At 59.5% G+C, this 19,960-nt stretch overlaps 1 protein-coding gene across 1 annotated transcript in view; it reads right to left on the bottom strand.

Annotated features, from left to right (window-relative positions):
• Positions 1–380: 380 nt before the first annotated feature.
• COL22A1 (collagen type XXII alpha 1 chain) overlaps positions 381–19,960 on the bottom strand; it is a 112,459-nt gene continuing 92,879 nt past the window's right edge. The window contains exons 51-63 of the mRNA XM_054708736.1: positions 17,440–17,493; positions 15,281–15,325; positions 14,670–14,723; positions 14,358–14,411; positions 12,004–12,057; positions 11,005–11,076; positions 9,551–9,586; positions 7,926–7,970; positions 5,323–5,502; positions 4,724–4,790; positions 4,163–4,345; positions 2,399–2,476; positions 381–638 (exon numbers count right to left, since the gene is read on the bottom strand). Coding sequence (XP_054564711.1) covers positions 451–638; positions 2,399–2,476; positions 4,163–4,345; positions 4,724–4,790; positions 5,323–5,502; positions 7,926–7,970; positions 9,551–9,586; positions 11,005–11,076; positions 12,004–12,057; positions 14,358–14,411; positions 14,670–14,723; positions 15,281–15,325; positions 17,440–17,493 — 1,110 coding nt within the window. The 3' untranslated portion in view covers positions 381–450. The remainder of the gene's footprint in view (positions 639–2,398; positions 2,477–4,162; positions 4,346–4,723; positions 4,791–5,322; positions 5,503–7,925; positions 7,971–9,550; positions 9,587–11,004; positions 11,077–12,003; positions 12,058–14,357; positions 14,412–14,669; positions 14,724–15,280; positions 15,326–17,439; positions 17,494–19,960) is intronic.

Here is a 19,960-nt window from a genome sequence, read left to right as displayed (position 1 = left end):
GCTTCACTGTTCCCCTGGGAAGGTTCCCGGCGCCCTCCGCTCGTGGGAGAGAAGCTCTGACTCATATTCTCCATTCCCTTCGGGGCGAAGAGGGGATGTTGGCCTGAGTCTGGCCGTTTCAGCACCAGAGTTCCTTCATGGGCAGCAGCCAGTCAGCGGCTGTCGGGACTACGACTCGATTCCTGCCCCCAAATCAAGTTTCCACTTTAGAGGAGAGGGAGCAAAACTTGGAAAGCATGAACAAATGCAATAATAATAATTAATAAAAATATTAATAATAATCTGACCGACCGCCAGCATCTGTTGGTTTTAGTAACACTGAGGTCTCTCAAGAAAATAAATGATGAAAGAAAAAAGCAGGTGGCCGAAATGTTTCAAGGTCTCCGACGTCCTCGGCTCTGAGTTCAAGTTTCAGAAATCCACCGCAGTCCCCGGGCCTTCCGGAATCTTCTAGGGGCCCTTCACATTCCCCGGGCGGGCGGCAAGGCTGGCGAAGTAGGCGCACTGGGAGGGGTCGCACTGGCCGGGGGGGCCGGGCGGGCCCGGGGGGCCGGGGTGTCCGGCGGGTCCGGTCTCCCCCTGAGGGCCAGGGCCCCCAGGAAGCCCATCTTTGGCGTAGCCGGGCTGCCCGGGCTGACCTGGCCAAGGAGCAAAACAAACAGAACGGGGTCAGGTTTCTCCGGAGCAAACGAGCCCCGTTCCCAGTGCTCCCACCGGACCAGCCGCCCTGGAGATGCCCTCAGAGAGCAGCGGGTCTGGGCACTGGGCACGGTGGGCACCAGGGCGCAGGGCACCTAGCTGTGCAGGGGAAGCGCTGCCTGGACTGGACGAGGACAGCGATCGGTGCCACCGGAGAGGAGCAGACAGAGGCAGATGAGGGCCAGGGTCGGAACGTGTGCTCCGTTCCGGGGCGGATGGGAAACCCGGCCTTCTGCGTTCTCACAGGCTCCTGGGAGGTGCTCTGACTGCGAGTGGGACACCCAGTCCTGTCATTAGCCATCAGCCCGGTTCACCTGTCCCTACAGACACCTGGTGACACCCCATTCTCCAACACCCAGCTTGTCTGCAATTTCTAAGCTTTATCACGTGGGCAACTGCAGAGTGGGACCACGTCAGCCTATTCCGCAAACCATGGGCAAAGACGACGTAAACAATGTAAGCAAATGACAGACCAGAATGACCCAGAAAATATGACCCGCTTCCCTGCCTCCACTTATTAAGCATCACAATACAATATATAATCAACCTGTCTCCCCTTTGCTTTGGCAACTGGGACGCTCGGTGCTAAGGGCTAGAGTTGACCTTGGCAATGAGATTCCTTCTCAAGTCTTAATAATCATGTTAGGAACTCTGAGTCCCCCGTAAACAAAATAAAAAAAGTAGATTCTTACCTTAAAAAGACCTTCAGACATTTCAGGAACACTAAAATTCATGAGGGCTTTGGTGGCCGTTATGTCACCTACAGCCCTGCCTTAGACCAGGTCCTGAGACCAGCAGCTTACTCATTCCTTCTGCTCAGAACTTCTAAAGACCAGTCTTACCCCAACCTCATCTGTTCAGTCAACTCCCCCTTCTTTATTTGGAATCTCCTTATGTAAAAATACTATTAACATTAAAGCTATTGAGAAGTAGGTAAGAAGTCAAAAATAAGTATGTATAATGTATTTGTAGGTGTCTTCTTTAAGGAGAATAGCGATTGTGGCCACTTGAGGACGTTTGGACAATCAAGAAGATAAACACACACACACACACACACTCACACACACACTAAAATTAAAATGACCTCTGGGCTTAATATTCAGAAGCGACCTCGGGTCACCGTATGAACTAGAATCAAACCTAGAAAGCTCAGTGCACGGAGCTCGGTAGCCACGAGTGTCACGCCTTCCACTGCCTGCCCCCACCCCGCACCGGGAACTGCCGCATTCCCACGGAGCCACGGGGTGGGAGGTGGACTTGCCTGGTCCCAGGAACAGGCCAGCCTAGGACAAGCCAGCACCAGTGGCCAGCATCCCCCCAGATATGCTGAGATGTAAGGAAGAGGTGCAGCGGGAAAGAATCAAGGCTCCATGTTCAAGGGTATTTGGGAAACACCAACTGAACGTGCGTTTTTATGCAAGTTCCTCGGCACATGTAAGAAGCCGGCATGCACTGGGGACGGCGAGAAGGGGCACGCGGCTCCCAGCACGGCCCAGGCTTATTTCACCCCAAGCCAAGGGCCCAGGGACGCCCCACCATTGTCCTATAGCAAGTCCAGAAGCGGGCATTTCAGATGGGACAGAAAATCAGTGTCCGGTGACCTTGTAGTTAAAAGGTCATACTTTCTCCCCAGCCTGCCCCGAAGGGACCCGCCACCATGGACGCTGTCCCCACCAGAGGCCCCAGATGCCATGCCCACCTGGGATTCCGGGGGGGCCCATCTCGCCTCGGAGGCCGACACCTGGCGTTCCTGGGTCACCTTTGGCTCCTCGCTCACCTGTGAGGGGAACATACACCTTCAGAGGAGAGACAGACCATGGTGAGCGCAGAGAAGGGTCCCCCATGTGGGTGGGGGGGGGGGGCGTCCTCAGGGACCTGACCACCCACAGATGGGCCCTAATTCCTGTTCACACACTCTCCACACTCACCTTCACATACATGCATTCGGAAATATACACGGGTGCACACGCAACCGACACTCCCTCCTAAATGCATGCTCAAGTCACACATTTACACGGTGACCCCAGCACGTCACTACCTGTCACATGCACACACAGGCACATACACACATCAGGAAATAGGTACATACTCATACACACGTGGAGACTCACGCAAACACAGGCAACCACATGCACACACTCACACACACTCTCCATAGATGCACGCGTCCACGCATCCACTCACGCAGGCCTACACTGCACGTCCTCAGAGCCTTTGCCGGAGCCTCCGAGAGGGAACACACGAGCCTCCCAGGGCCTGTGGCACGTGCACAAGACACAGCCCCCCCCCTCCCCCCCTGCTCCCGGGAAGCTGGGAAGCTGCTGAGCGGAAGGAGTGGCGCGGCACGGACAGCACGCGGATCCAAAGCGGAGGGGTCAGCACCACAGAGGGTCAGGAGACCGGTCCCCCCCCCGCGGATATGTCAGACGCGTCCGAGTTAGCACTGTACAGACTGATGAAGCTGTCCCCCTCCATTTCCTTCTCATCGTTCACCTTCTTATGTCGTTTCTACAGGACCCCCGGCCGGTGACGTGTTTCTTTAGTAATCCCATGGGAAGCGTGCTAGTCCGGGCAGCGTGAGGCCAGTCTTTCCCGATGGAACTGCTACCTCTGCTCAGTCTGCCGCCCAGTCTGATGCTTTCCTACGTTTTACGTTTTCCAATGGACACTTACTTCATGCATTTTGTTTTATGAACCAAAAGAGATGGGATTTGGACACAAATGTAACAGAAAGCCTTTTCCGGAGGGGGAACGTTACAGGGAATGAATGAACGAATGAACGAATGAATGAATGACTAGAAGGAAACAGGCCGCGGGAGGGGAAGAGGCTAGGAGCATCCACTGCCCTAAGCGCAAGTCACGAAGTGGCAGCTGAAATCATGCCCCACACGGTGTCCCCGCTCCATTATTCTTCCCAGGGGAGGAGCCAGTTATCAGGTTGGGGAGTTTGGTTTCGGTCCTTCCTCTCGCTCTCCCGCATCTACCTGCCTGCAGGGCTGTCTGTCTGCCTGCAGGGCTGTCTGTCTGCCTGCAGGGCTGTCTGTCTGCCTGCCTGCAGGGCTGTCTGTCTGTCTGCCTGCAGGGCTGTCTATCTGTCTGCCTGCAGGGCTGTCTGTCTGTCTGCCTGCAGGTTCCATCTCTCGGTCCTCAGTCAGTTCTACTCTCACAGGGCAGGGCGGCGTTTCACTGAGCCGGACACCGGAGCGGGGGAGATGCAGGAGGACAAGGCAGGGGAAGGCAGTGGGTTCAGTCCTCCTGGCAGGAGCAGAATTTTGCAAAACTGTCAGCTCCGCAAACCGTTCATCCTCTGGGAAAAGTACACGGTGCCAACGTGCCGGCTGCCACGCCGCGGTAAGGATGGCATCAATCACACCTCAGTGGTGCGGCCTCCCCGAGGTCCTTCTCTGCCTTGTGGATGCTGGGAAGCACATCCCCTCCCATCCCCGCCCCGGTCCTCACTCACCTTTGGGACCAACTGGTCCGGAGGGTCCTTCCAGACCCCCCTGCCCGGGCCGTCCCGGCTCCCCCATGGGGCCGGCTCGGCCTGGAAGCCCGTCTTTCCCGGGGGGCCCCGGGGGCCCAGGTCTGCCTGGAGACATCTTCACGTGCGCCGGGGGCATCTGGGCCATGAGGTAGGCGAGTTTGGCTGCGGAGGGTGAAAACAGAGGTTTCGTGAAGGAGGGATGAACGACAGGACAGCATGGCGACCCGCTGCAAGGCTTGGGGACTGCTGCACGGAAAGTGCATGGTCACGGCAGACCCGGCTCTGCAGGTGGTGAGCTGCCCGTGCGAGAGGCAACCAAGCAGAGGCACGTTGAGCCTCACTCGCGGGAGCTCTGGAGAGGGGTCCGTGCCGGGGAGGCTGGCCAGCGCCTGCCAGGCGGCCTCAACCTGGATGGCTCCGGGAGCCGCTCTCCGCAGCCTTTCCACGCGAGGCTGCCAAGTGCTGAAGGACAGACGACGGGCGGCTCCCGGCTGCCGAGCCCCGCCCGCACCTGCGCGCCGCGAGCAAGGCGGGACTCACTCTCCAGCTGCTTCCCGACTTCCTCCTGGATGAGCCGCCGCAGGGTGTCCAGGGAGGGAGACTCGCCCTGGGAGGGAGGGAGGCGGGTTACTCATCTCCCCGGGAACTCCTGCTCTGAGACCCCTGACAGGAACCACACACTCCACGTCTGCCTGGCCCGGTCCCTCCCACATCCGGACTCCCTCCCCTCTCCTCGTCGCGCTGGCAGTCGTCCCGTTTCCTATGTGACCTGGACTCGGTGCGCTGGCCTGCCTGCTCCTTCCTGCACCAACCCGGGAGCCTGGCCCCAGATCTCCCCCTGGCGAGGTCCTGCCCGCCCCCAGGACTGTCCAGCAGCCCCGCCCGCCTGCATGGACTGGAGTCGCATGTCTTCTGGCTCTGACCCCCGCCCGTCACCCCAGCCCTGCACAGGTGACCGCACAGCCTCGGAGTGGGGCTCTCAGAGGAGCAGAGTGCGGCCCAGGCGTGGGACACTGAAGCATCTAGGAGGACAGTCCTCATGCCACATGGGGTATACCCTGCCTCGCTGAAGGCCACACCCTCCCTGGCCCCCCTCAGCCCCGAGGAGCCCGTGTTTGTGGCACCAGCAGCATCCTTACCCTCAGGCCCGGGAATCCTGGCTGGCCCGGAGGCCCCGGGGGCCCGGCCGGGCCGCCCTCCCCAGGAGGGCCTTGGGGGCCCATCAGGCCCGTGTGGCCTTTGTGGCCTGGGATGCCCGGGTCCCCCGGCTGGCCCTTCCCACCAGGAGCTCCTTTGTCACCCTTGATGCCAGGATCTCCCTAGAGGGGGAAAGAAGGGTCAGCAAGCAAAGGACTGGAGGCGCCCTGGGGCAGGGGACCCCGATCCTCTGGCTCCCGGAGAGGAGGCCTCCGTCCTGGCCCAGGTGAGTACATGGAGCCCAGCGGGACACGGCCACCCGCCATGGTCACGCAGGTGGTCTGCAGGGGACAGGGCGCGAACTCTGATTTCCAAACCCCAGTCCGGGGCTCCCTCCGTCTGCCCGCCTCTGAGACTGAGCGCCCAGCTGCCAGCCCACTTCCGGCCCAGCATCCTCCGTCCGCTGCAGGGACAGTGGCACCATGGACAGAGGTGCCTCACACGTAGGTAACCTCCCGCGCCCTCCTCCCAGCTCTCGTGGGACCCGAGCAGGATGCTGCCTGGACCCTGGTCTCCCCACTGTGGACCCCGAGTCTGAGGTCCTGGATCAGTAATTGGAAACCATGGCAACCAGGGGGCGGCCCAGTCCTCCACCCCGTGAGCTACTGTGCGGCTGACCAGCAGGACCCAGCGATGATCAAGGGTCTGAAAACATGGTGGTCACATGATCGGCCTCGAGGTCAGCAGGCCCCACGGCGGGGCGGCGGCCGCGGGAGGGAGAAATGGGGGGAAAGACCAGAAACAGGTGGCAACTGGGAAGGGGGCCTGGTGTGGACGTGCCCGGAGCGGCGGCAAAGGAAGGCGGGTAGTCAGCCACGTCACCGCGGATCCGTTCCCATGCAGAACTGAAGAGACAGCACAGCACGAGCGTCTGGGCTATTCCGGGCGTGACGCAGGGAGCACGCAGGTGGACCGCACACCCACCCGGGTCCTGTGCACGGACGGGCGGGATGGACCCTGGGGAGGGGACGGGAACAAGGCCCTGGGGGAGGGGCCCCTTCTTTCACTACGTCCGCTTTTTGCAATTGGCACTGTCTATGTGTATGACTTCACCAACGAAAAAAGAGCAGTGAATTAGACATGAACTTCGCCAGATCTGAGGGGTCACGCCATGTCTCGGGTGCGATCACGTCACGGGGACCGTCCTCATCGGGATCGTAGCCCAGGCCCCGGGGCACGGGGTGCCGAGGCGCCTCCCCTCGGGGCCCAGCGTGACCTACCCATCCCGCCCAGCACCCTCCGCGGGCAGAGGCCGGTCCCGTTCCCGGCTCCCGGAGCGCAGGGCGAGTGCCTGCCGCTCCCTGGCAGAGCTCCACCAAACCACTTAACGTGGGCCGAGCTTGGCGTACTGATTGGGCCTAGAGAAGATTCATGTTTGGGGGCTGCGTGTCCTGGCTCCCACCCAAACCTCAAACCATCCCCGCAGCAAGAGCTCCCGGGCACCTGCATGACACTGGCCGGGGGTGGGGGGACCCCTCAATCCGTCTCATCCATAGCCCCTTTCCTGGCTCATCCTCAGAACCAAGGGCGGGAGGGGGCACCAGAGGCGGCAGAGGCTTCCCCTTGCCCACCCGACTTGGAAGGAAACCAAGGTAAACGCTTCGCAGGACGAGGAAAACACGCCGGGGGCGGGGGGGGGGGGGGCGGGGGGACACCGTGTGGTGCGACAGTGTGACAGGTGACCATGCGGAGGCTCGTGGGCACACACGGTGTTTAACCCGCCGAAGGCAGAGATGCTGCCACAGTGTGAGAATGCCCCTCCCCCGCTGGTGGTGCTAAAAAAAAATAAAAACAAATGATTTCCCTCTGTGGTTCTTTCTGGAGAAATGGAATGGAAGGGGAGGCTTTCTGAGCGTAATGCCAAGCAGTTCATGATGGAAAACCTGTCCCCTTGTCACCCCAAGGGCCCCCATAATGGGGTTAGGGAGAGTGGGCCTGGGGACTCAGTGGCCGGCTAGCGCCATGAGGGAGGGAAGAAACCAGTCGGCCAGAACCTTGACCTTGGTTCCCAGAGCTTTGAGAAATACATATCTGTTGTCTCGGGTGACGCCCTGGCTCTGGGCGCCAAGCGCGGAGCACACAGGCGTGCCCGGGGAGGGGGAGCTGTCCCGGTCTCTCACTTCCTTGGCATTTGTAATTGCAATGACGTCACTTCTTCAAATAACAACCAGAAAAGGGGGACCGTTGGCCAGCATGGCTTGGTGGTTGAGCAGCGACCTATGAGCCAGGAGGTCACGGTTCGATTCCTGGTCAGGGCACAGGCCCGGGTTGCGGGCTCGGTCCCCAGTGTGGGGCGTGCAGGGGGCAGCCGAGCCACGATTCTCTCTCATCACTGACGTTTCTCCCCCTCTCCCTTCCTCTCTGACGTCAGTAAGAAATGATGGAAAAGGGGGGGTGGGGGACCAACAGCGCTGGCGACAAGGTGGGGGGCAGGGCTCATCTCCGCACGTTGGGTGCAGGCGGCAGCTCTCCGGGCGGCCTGCACGCGGTGTCGGGACAGCCCGGCCCCTGAAGCGGCCCCTGCAGGTGGCACGCCCCCACTCACCCTCTCTCCTCTGGGTCCGGCTGCTCCAGGCTTCCCAGGTTCACCCTGCAATGACACCCAAGGCCGACGGCCCCTCACCGGGGGGTCCCTCTGCATAGGGCACCTCCGTCTCTTGGTGCGTCTACCCGACCCGTGTGCCGAGGACCAGGGTCTCCAGACTCCTTCCTCCGAGAACCCCGCTTTGTGCGGACCCTGCAGGCCTGCGTCCCCTCCGCCCCTGGCCTCCTCCCGCCCAGGCCCACCCTGGACCGTGGCACCAGCTCACGCTCGGCCCCCTTCCCCGTCCTCCCCCCCCTTTTCCAGGACTGTCCTCGTCAGGATCGGAGTCTCCCTCCTCGGCCCCCAGGGCCCCGCCTGGTGGGTCTTCAGTGCTCTCAGCCCAAGGGCCCTGGCTGACTCCACGCCCTCCCACCGCAGTGGTGACTCTGCGACTCCCGATGAGGAGCTTGCGGCCTGCTGTCCAGCGGCCGCGGCCAGCCACCTCCCCTCCACCTCCTCTCCATCTCCCCGTCTGCTATGGACGCATATTCGTGTCCCAATTCATACGTGGTGGTATTAGGGGTGTGAGGGGTGTCTTTGGGGGTGATTAGGTTTGGATGAGGTCATGAGGGACGGCCCCCATAATGGGGTTAGGGAGAGTGGTCCTGGGGACTCAGTGGCCGGCTAGCGCCATGAGGGAGGGAAGAAATCAGTCGGCCAGAACCTTGACCTTGGACCTCCCTGGTTCCCCAGAGCTTTGAGAAATACATGTCTGTTGTCTCGGCCACCAAGTCTCTGTCCGTTTCATAGCAACCAAAATCAACCGGCCCTGAAGCAATTTCACAGGACCCCATGCCTCTATCCGGAGGTGGGAATGGGGGCACAGTGTGGCCGGGCAGCAGGGGACAGGGCTCCCCCTGGAAAGGGGAGTGGGTCAGGCTGGGGAGACCTGGGTGCCTGCTCAGAGTCTAGACGTTGACCAAGAGGCACAGGGAGGAGGGAGGGCTGCTGTGACGGCAGCCACGGGCAATGAGCAGGAGGCAACAGGGGTCGATGGGTGAGTGAGCGATACGCCTGGTGAGCAAAGCATGGCCGGGGCGGGGCACCCGCCTCCCGGTACGGAGCCCTCCCACCCAGCTCCTCCGGTTAAGAAAGTGACCCAAAGGTGCAGAGGGAGCAATCCTCCTCATTCCAAAGGCAGGGTCCCTGCCCGGCCGGCGTGGCTCAGTGGTTGAGCATCAGCCTATGAACCAGGAGGTCACAGTTCGATTCCCAGGCAGGGCACGTGCCCGGGTTGCGGGCTTGATCCCAGTGTGGGGCGTGCAGGGGGCAGCTGATGCATGATTCTCTCTCATCATTGATGTTTCTCTCTCTCCCTCTCCCTTCCTCTCTGAAATCAATAAAAATACTTCAAAAAAAAAAAAAAAAAAAAGATGGTACCCCTGGACCGGCTACGGAATTGGTGGGGCCCTTGCAAATTTAAAATCTGGACCCCCGTTCAGAAAGCAGTGAGCGAGTGTGGAGCTCGGCCACGCCCAGGGCCCGGGGACTCCCTGTGTCCCCCCCCCCCACCACCACCACCGTGGAGCTGGCCCACGTCTGCATGGGAAAGGGTCACCAGGGAGGGCGGGAGGGGTGACACTTGCCTCCTTGCCTGGGGCTCCCTTCTCTCCGGGCTCGCCCTGTGAGACAGAACACGACACGGTGAGCTCGGCGGCTGCACATCACACGTAATGGACCGTCTTCTAAACATAACCCGCCCCAGTCACGTTCCAGCAAAGACATCGACGGACCAGGGGCCTCGACAGGGAGACGCTCCAGGTGGAGGGAGCCTCGGGTCCGGCCTCCTCGGCAAGGGGACGGCTGTGCCGCCACCCAGAGGGCCCCGGGGCATCAGCTGCGACAGCGAGACCTCCCGGAGAAGCAGGCTCGGGGTGAAAGGAGGCACCAAGAAGACACTGGGCTGTGGCATTAGCCTCCCAAGTTCAAGTCCTGACTCCTCTGTTTGCTGGCTCTGCGGCCTTGGACAGCCTCCTTACAACTCCCTAAAGCCTTTGGTGCCTCAGATTCTTCATCTGTGAGATGGGACCCGCTGCTGTCCCTGCTTCATAGGTGGCCACGAGGTTGAATGTGTCGGTACCTGGAATGGCCCTGGAACTAGCAAGGAGGGGCTAACACGTGGTCGGCTGTCACCCTGACTAAGGGGTCTGCAGCAGGGAGTCTAGGGGAGGAGGGGGCGCCCGGCTGCTTCAGGGCAGCCAGATCAGTGGCAGGCGTGGAGGAGGAGGCGTGTCCAGTGAACGAACAGGCCCCAGTGAACACCAGTGCCCAGAGCCGTTGTGGGCTGGGGCTAGCAGGCAGCAAAGGGCAGAGAGAGGTCACAGCCCCAGTGGCTGGGCAGGGCTGGCAGCGGGGCACCTCGGGGGCCAGGAATGAACTGGAGGGGGTGGAGCAGGGTGAGCTCTCCACGCAGCACGCTCCACACGACCCTCATTCACAGGTCAGGAGCCAGGGCGTGGCCGTGGCTCGCAGAAGGGGGGGGTGGAGGGGGAGGAGGAGGGGCCTTGCTGAGACCTGGCAGCCATCACCCCCGGCTCCTCTGCGTCAGGCGGTCAGGTCAGGAGACTGGGACGCAGGGCCGGCTGGAGTGCCAGCTGAACAGGTGACCTTGACCCCACCTGCAAGCTCTGACCCTACAGCCCAAACATGTCATCTGCGATGCGATGTCTCAGGGGCCGTGAAGTTCTGAGGCCAGGACCCTCACCCCCACCCCCGCCACACTCACTGCGTAAAACAGTTTGTGTGTACGGAGCTCCCCAGGGGCTGGGCACCCCGCCAACTGCTCACATAAACCAGCTCTGGCTCCCAGAGGCAGGAGCCGTGCCCCCTCTGAATAAGGGGGGGGGCCGGTTCTCACTATTAGGGAGCAGGGGGTGAGCCCCGCCCCCCCACAGGTGTGACCTAATGCAGGAGGCACCCTGGACTGCACACCAGGTCGCTGTAACCCAGCAGGTGGACCTGAGGACACGGGGGGCCGAAGGACACGTGAACTGTACCCCTAGAGGCAGGCGCCTCGGCCCCCTCGGGGTGCTCTGCTTACCGGAGGCCCCCGGGGACCCAGGAAACCAGGGAGTCCCGGGCTGCCGCTGTCTCCTTTGCTTCCCTTCTGGCCCTGTGGAGGGAGAACCCGGTTAGTTCGTCAAGGTCAAGGGCCAGCTGAGGCACGTACCTCCTCTGTCACAGGCCAGATCCCTGGCCCGTCAGGGTACGTGCGGGCAGCAACCAATCGGTGTGTCTCTCTCACATCGATGTTTCTCTCTCTGTCTTTCCCCCTCCCTTCCACTCTCTCTTAAAAACAAAAAATCAACGGAGACTACATCCTCGGGTGAGGATTAACAACAACAAAATATACGAGAGACAGGGCTGGGAGGGGACGCACGGACAGGCTGACATCTCCGAGCCTAGAATCCATCAAAGACCCATCTTCCCCACCATGTCCCCCCGTAGCAGTCCTGACCCCCGATCCCGGATCCTCTCTCCAGGGCCCAGGACTTTGCGGATGACTCGTCCCACCCTCCTCCTACTCGGTACCCACCAATCCTTCTTGCCTCCCATCCCCCCTCCTAACCAGCAGGAGGACACCCTGGAGCTAACACCATGGACGCCCATCCCTGCTGCTTGCCCTGCGCCTGAGCCCTGTGCTCCTCGGGCTGAGCCCGGCTCTTCATCTTCTGGGCACAGCCAGCAGCCGCTGGGCCATTTCATTACCTGTTTTTAGAAAAGTCTTTAATAGGTTTGTTCCTTCGGATGCCCGCGGTTGTCCACAGGGAGCCAACTGCATAATCGCATCTATTTAATTTCTTTATTTTCCCATCATCATTTATCCTCTCTACTCCCTCTCCCCTCCCCCCCCCCCATGTATTTTAGACTTTAAAGGAGGCCTGCCTGCACCCCCTGGCCTCCGCCGCCTGCTCTGCCTTTGGAACCCCATGCTTTCCCATCGATGCTGCTGGGGATGGAGAGCGGACAATGTGGGACTGAGCCACACGCCCCTTCCGGAGCCTGCCCGACTGGTCACGCAGCCCAGGGCGATACTCACTGGGCTTCCTGCGGGGCCTCGGTCCCCTGAAGTCCCGGGCGATCCACTCTTACCCTGAGGGAGAAACGGGGAGACCGCTGCAGGGGCTCCGCCCAAGTCACAGAGCCGGATGGGGCAGGGAGCCCTGGGGGCGGGCCCTGCCTTCACACCAGGAGCTGCTAATCGGAGCTCGGAATGTCAAGTCCACAATATTGTAAAATTAACTGCATCCAGGCCTACCCGGCGGCCAGCACCCACGGCCCCGCACAGTCACTGACCATGACCTCGTCCACCCGTGCATCCACGCGCCCTTCGCTCAGAGCCTCTCAAGGACAAACGGTCCCACACGAAACTGCGCACATCCCAGCCGCGCTGTTCCCAGCGGCTCAGGAGGCACGTCTGCCAGCTGGCCTCCCTGCACCCTCCCCCTCTGTAAGGGCGCCCTCATTCCCATCTAACAGAGGCGGATACTGAGACTCGGACGCATGGTTCGTGCAGGGTCACCCGACGCCAGGACCGACTCCCGATCCCGAACCCACTAACGGGTGGGCGTTGCGGGCACGTCTGTGGTTTTGATAAAGACATTGAGCCAGTGAGATCCCTGGTTACTCCCTGCGGGCACTCGCTGCGGGCACTCCCTATGTGCCAGGCTCCAGTGCCCCACCCACTGCTCACCACAGGCACACACAGAAACGCCAGGCCACCTGCCCGAAAGGGAAGTGAGCTGGCCCAGGCGACCGGAGCCGCCGCTGCTGCCCGACCGCATCAGGACGCGCTGTCAGCAGGGTCATAATGAGGGCCTCCGCCTGGGCCTAGAAAGTGCACGTGTGTGCGGCTGGCGTGGCTCAGTGGCTGAGCATGTACCCATGAGTCTATCAGGCATATGCCCAGGGGGTGGGCTCCATCCCCAGTGTGGGGCACGCAGAAGGCAGCTGATCAATGATTCTCATCATTGATGCTTCTCTCTCTCCCCCCTTCCTCTCTGAAATCAATAAAAATATACATTTTTAAAAAGTTGTCACATCACTGTCGTTATCACTGGCACAGGTGGGTAAGCTGAGGCATGGGGCCTGTGGGGGTCACAGCCAGCCTGTGTGTGTGCCCACCTCCCCTCACCCCTCCAGGGAGGGCCGCCGGGCGCTCCTCCCTCCGCCCACCCACCGCCCATCTGTGTGGCTCTAAAAACACGCGCTCCGCTCAGCCCTGTGCCGACTGTAGCTCTGCCCCTCCTCCCTCTGGCCCTCGCCGTTTGCAGCGAGGGAGGCGCCGAGACACATTGGCTCACGGCATCCACACGGCGGATGTGCACAGGGTGGCTCTCGGCGGCACCTGCCACCTGCTCACTCGGGGCTGGCGGGGCTGAGACCCGGCTCCCTCCTGGGGTGCAGGCCCCTGCTCAGGTCCCGCTTGTCATCGGGAATCCCCTCAGTGACCATGCCCCTCAGGGATGGCGGCCACAGCCCCTCCCCGTGGCCCGGAGCTCCAATCTCCCACCCCAGGACCCTCCTGCCAGGTGGTGGTTCTGAGGAGGAAATCTCACAAACTGTGGCTCAGGAGGTGCTGAAGTAAGCTCACCTTGAACCCAACTGCTGGAGCCCAGACCCTGGCTCCGCCCCTGAATCGCTGTGTGGTCTCAGGCAAGTTACCTGACCTCTCTGTGCCTCCAGTTCTCATCTGTGAGCGGGGACAGCAATGGCACCTGCCTCCAGGGTCTGGGGAGGACTCAGTGAGTGAGTTACGTAGATGCCCGGGCAGCCCTGGCACCGGGCTCTGCCGATATCGTACACAGTCAGCGTCTGGTTCAAGGCGGTGAGAACCGCCTCTGAGTCAGGGAAGCAGATGCTCCCGGCTGAGGCCGAGGCCGAGAGGAAAGCCTGGGTCCTGGGGCGGGAGCCCGATGCCAGGGCAGAAGGGGCCGGGATGACCCTGAGGGCCTAGGGGCTCCGGGGCCCGGCCTCCACCTTATCACACCCCCTCCTCCCTGCCTGTTCCCGTGTCCTATTCCCTAACTACCCCTGGGACACGGTAACATCACAGCTATACACGCGTGTGTCTGCTCTGTGTGCACACTGGTTAATATATGAAGGGTTTCTGGCACCGTAAGAACCAATGTGTGCCCCTTGGGGTGACAGCACCCCCACTGGGAACGCGCACCCAGAGGGCCTGGGCCCTGCCCGACCAGGTGGCACCTTTTAAATTTCTGACTGTGGGTAGGTGGTTCCAGAAAAGAGTTGGGGTGTGGGCGGAGTGCTGGGGGACTTAGGGCGGTCACCACGTTCTAACGGCTTTTGACAGCACGTGGGGCTACGGGGTAAACCACAGGTATCACCATGGTAACAGGCCCTGCAGACACATGGGTCTCGAAGCAAACTCACCGGTGGGCCCCTCGGTCCTTGGGGACCCTGCGGCCCCGCGGGTCCAGCGTCCCCCTGGAACAGAGAGGGGCGTTATCGCCGAGTCACGGCAGGCGTGTGACGGGACAGACGCGGACCGAGGCTCACCTCGCCACCCAGAGGCCGGCACACTGCAAGCATTTCACAAAACTGCCCGTGACTCCCGCAGGCGCCCCGGGAGCTCCTCTCCGGGACAGTTTCCGGGGGGCCCTGGGTCCTTCGGTGAAGCCCTTTGCACTTCCCCTACACGCCTGCTCCCACACACCCAGCCAGGCCCCCAGGACGCCCACTTACATCTTTTCCTGGTGACCCCTCCCGGCCGGGGGGCCCCATGGCCCCGGGCTCTCCCTGGAAGGAAAAGCAGAGAGGACGCAGCTGCGGTGAGGGAGGGGGATCAGAACACCAGGGTCTCCGATGGGAGTGCCCGCGAGGGGGGAGGGGAGGCCCACAGCAGGCGCCCCTGGGCCGGGGCCGCGCTGGCTGCGGTGCCACAGGCCAGTGCGAGGCCTGGGCCGTGTGCGCCCCTCTGAGCCGCAGGGAACAGCAGCGAAGGGCCGGGCACACCGCCTGGAATTCTGCCTCCTCACCGGCTGACCCCCACCCCCAGCTTCTCCCCGTTCTCAGGGCACGGTGGGGCTTCTGTTCGGGGCATTGATCCTGCAGGATAACCCGATGCTCTCCACACGGGAGCTCTGTGCAGCCAGCCCAGGGCCACCCGGATTCCAGCTGACTTGGTCCAGTTGTTTGTAAGTCAGCGTCTGCCCTCCCCTCCCAAGAGAAATTTCTAGAAAAATTAGACCAGGCGAGGGATGGCGCGTTAGGCTCCTTGGGTGACAAGGTGGCGCACTGGCCTGCAGGGCCCAGGAGCCCATCGGGGACGACCTTCGCGGCAGGACATCACTTACCCGGGGGCCGGGGGCGCCAGCATCGCCCGTGTGTCCCTTGAAGCCCTAGGTGAGAGAGACCCGAGTTAGCCCACCGGAGGGCAGGCTGGCGAGAGGGAGGGGCAGGAACCTGGCGAGATGGTGGAGGACGGGGCGGTGGGAGGAGGGGGGTCCTGACTCCTCTCACTCTCCACCGGGCCCTGCTCTGTGCTGGGCACTGGCCATGTCCCCAATGCCCGCGGCCTGGGTGAGGGCCCTTCCCCGCTCAGTCACAGCGCGGCAGGACTGGCCCCACACGTGCCCCAGGTGGGGGGGGAACAGCCGGGGTGTGCCCTGGCCTCATGCTTCCTCCTCCTCCTCCTCCTCCTCCTCCTGGCCTCACACCACGGGGCTGGGTCCTGCCCCAACACAGGCCCCAGCACCTGGGTCTCCATGGCGACTGCCAGGAAGGCCTCCCGCCCAATCTGCAGGCGCCCCCCGGACAGAAATCGCCACTGGGTCTGGGGCCCACGGCAGGTGCCTTCTCCACCCCGAGGTTCTCCTCCTGGTGTGATCGGCTGGGAAGCCGCGGGATTCGGCGAAAGGGCATGGATTTTGTGTTTATTTCCTCCGTATTGAATGTGGGCCAGGGAAGTTATTGATTTTTTTTACAGAATAACGCATTAAGGAAAGAGAACTGGCATCTTGATCTCCTCCTTCTTGCCAGATAATTGGATTTTAGAATTTTCATTAAAGATAGTACTTTTTTCAAAAACAAATTTAAGGATTTGTGTAAACAATTTAAAAATTACGAAGGAATAAAGTATTTAGCAAAAACAAACCAACCAACCCACAAAAAAAACCCCACAAAAATCCTCAACAACCCCAGACATATAGAATGAGTGCATTTTTATAGGAAACCAGCTGTTACCTCTGATGGCCTGACCCCAGGTAGAGATGTGGCCCATAAAGGTCAGAATTCATGCACTTAAAAAAGACCGAGAAAATATCATGGCCATTACCAGCGCTTTCCCTCTCTGGGTTGTAGGATTACAAGTACCTATTTTCTTCTCCATATTTTAAATTATTACCATCATCATCGTTACTGTTCTGCAACGAGAACGAGTTACTTTTAACCCTTTAGCCATGGGCGTGTTCCAAGCTAAAATGAAGACGCCTGTTCAGGTTCTACTGTCCAGGGAACGGCCAGGGGAACGGGAACAGAGGACAAGAACCAAGCAGCCTTAGAACCACCACGCGGTCCCCGTGGCGGCGGCTGGGAAAGGGCCTGCACAGCGCGCGTGGAAGCACGGAGCCTGCAGTGGAGCCCGGGTCCTGAAGTGGGGGGACCCTGAGCCCCGGGGCCCGGCGTCTCGGAGACCTTACCCACCGCGTCTTAGCCGTGCGGCTGATGCTTCATTCTACCAGGGACGGCTCACACACTCACACTCACACACAGTCATACACACACACACACACACACACACACACTCACACACAGTCATACAATCACACACTCACACTCTCATACACACACACACTCACACTCACACACAGTCATACAATCACACACTCACACTCATACACACACACTCACACACAGTCATACACACACACACAGTCATACACACACACACTCACACACAGTCATACACACACACACTCACACACAGCATACAATCACACACTCACACACAGTCATACACACACACACTCACACACAGTCATACACACACACACTCACACACAGTCATACACACACACAGTCATACACACACACACTCACACTCACACACAGTCATACACACACACACACTCACACACAGCATACAATCACACACTCACACTCACACACAGTCATACACACACACACACACTCACACTCTCATACACACACAGTCATACAATCACACACTCACACATACATAGTCATACAACCACACTCACACTCTCATACACACACACACTCACACACACAGCCATACAGTCACACACACACATACACACACTAACACACATACACATGCACACATACTTACACACACTCTCACACATGCAAGCACACAAAAACGTGCACACACACAACACACATACACACACAAGCACATAAAACATGTGCACACACAACATACATACACACAAGCACACACGGGTGCGCGCACACACACACACACACATGCTCACACATGCACGGCACTTACGGGGGGCCCGCGGGCACCCTCTGGTCCTGGCAGGCCCGGCTCTCCTGCTTTGCCCTGAGGAAAGAGGAAGAGAAGGGGGTGAGGAGAGCGGAGGGGTCCCCCTGTTCTTGCTGCCTGGGCTTCCAAGCACCACATTCCACACGCCCGTCCCTGCCCCCCTGCAGCCCCACCCCGCTCTGCGGTCCCCTTCACCCATTCACACCGCCACCCGCCCCGCCCGCTGCGTCCGGTGCCCCTGGGGCATGCTGGCTCCTCGGGCTCATCTCTGCAGTGATGGCTCCTCGGCCTCGCCTTCTCGGAGGCGCCCGGCTGCTGGAGAAGTGACGCAGGCTCCCCGTCCTAACGGGCTCTGTGCCTCCCCACCGGCCCCTCCAGGCAGCTGGTAACAACCGCACTTGACAACTGGGACACGGAGGCTCAGGGAAACGTGGCCGCGTGAGCACCTGGCACAGCCGGCCTGGCGACCGCTGCAGGGACACCAAGAGGCTGTGCTTCTCGCCAGCGGCCGTGCCTCCGGGCGGGGCCTGTGCTGACTCCCCTCCCCGGCCCACCCGCTCGCTGTTTCCAATTCTTCACCAGCAGCTCGCACTGCCCTGGGTGGAACCAGGCCACGACCGAGAGCCAGTGCGCGAGGTGCCCTCCTTACAGCGGGCGCCTGCCCCGGCCCAGGGTGCACAGCACCTGCACCTGGAGGGTCCGATGGGGCCCACGGGGGGGGGGGAGGGGCGGGGGGGAGCATCCTTGGACTCAGAGGGGAAGTTGTAGAGAGAGGAGGGTGGGTCACAATCTGATTCCAGAGGGTTGGCTGGAACCGCTGGTCCAAGCCTAGCTGTGAGACCGCGGGGTGACCTTCTCTTCCTGGGTCTGTGTAAGTTAGGGCCACCCCCTCACTGGTCTCTGTGATCAGGGGAATAGGGGCCCGGCTCCTGGCCCCCAGTCGGTGGGCTGGCCATCTCATCACTGGCCCGTTACCAGCAGGAAAATGCTCACAACCAGCATCTGTTGAGAGTTTTCAACACACAGCACTTCATGGGAGTCTATCACTGAAACCCAATGAGGGAGGCTGCTGTTCCCCTTCAGGCCAAACACTGAGGCACAGAGAGGGTGAGCGATCTGCTCAAGGTCACACAGCTGGGGTTCTAACCCAGGCATTTTGGCTCCAGATTCTCTATGTGGCATCCTGTATTATTGTAATCATGGCTCAAATGACTCCTAATGAAAATTATGCAGCAGGCAACTCAAAAGGCAGCCTATCTATCCATCTACCTGTGTATTCATCCATCATCTATCCATCTACCTGTGTATCCATCCATCCATCATCTATCTATCTATCTGTGTATCCATCTATCTATCATCTATCCATCTACCTGTGTACCCATCTATCTATCATCTATCCATCTACCTGTGTATCCATCCATTCATCATCTATCCATCTACCTGTGTATCCACCCATCCATCATCTATCCATCTACCTGTGTATCCATCCATCATCTATCCATCTATCTGTGTATCCATCCATCTATCATCTATCCATCTACCTGTGTATCCATCTATCATCTATCCATCTACCTGTGTATCCTTCTATCCATCATCTATCCATCTACCTGTGTATCTATCTATCTATCATCTATCCATCTACCTGTGTATCCATCCATCATCTATCCATCTACCTGTGTACCCATCCATCCATCATCTATCCATCTACCTGTGTATCCATCCATCCATCATCTATCCATCTACCTGTGTATCCACCCATCCATCATCTATCCATCTGCCTGTGTATCCATCCATCATCTATCCATCTACCTGTGTATCCATCTATCTATCATCTATCCATCTACCTGTGTATCTATCCATTCATCATCTATCCGTCTACCTGTGTATCCATCCATCATCATCTATCCATCTACCTGTGTATCCATCCATCATCTATCCATCTACCTGTGTATCCATCCATCATCTATCCATCTACCTGTGTATCCATCCATCATCTATCCATCTACCTGTGTATCCATCCATCTATCATCTATCCATCTACCTGTGTATCCATCCATCCATCATCTATCCATCTACCTGTGTATCCATCCATCATCTATCCATCTACCTGTGTATCCATCCATCATCATCTATCCATCTACCTGTGTATCCATCCATCATCTATCCATCTACCTGTGTATCCATCCATCATCTATCCATCTACCTGTGTATCCATCCATCATCTATCCATCTACCTGTGTATCCACCCATCCATCATCTATCCATCTGCCTGTGTATCCATCCATCATCTATCCATCTACCTGTGTATCCATCTATCTATCATCTATCCATCTACCTGTGTATCTATCCATTCATCATCTATCCGTCTACCTGTGTATCCATCCATCATCATCTATCCATCTACCTGTGTATCCATCCATCATCTATCCATCTACCTGTGTATCCATCCATCATCTATCCATCTACCTGTGTATCCATCCATCATCTATCCATCTACCTGTGTATCCATCCATCATCTATCCAT

Source organism: Eptesicus fuscus, chromosome 19 (genome assembly GCF_027574615.1).
Source record: "Eptesicus fuscus isolate TK198812 chromosome 19, DD_ASM_mEF_20220401, whole genome shotgun sequence".
Lineage (NCBI taxonomy): Eukaryota > Metazoa > Chordata > Mammalia > Chiroptera > Vespertilionidae > Eptesicus > Eptesicus fuscus.
Note: the sequence above shows the minus strand (reverse complement) of the source record. Positions and strands in the feature narration are given on the sequence as shown.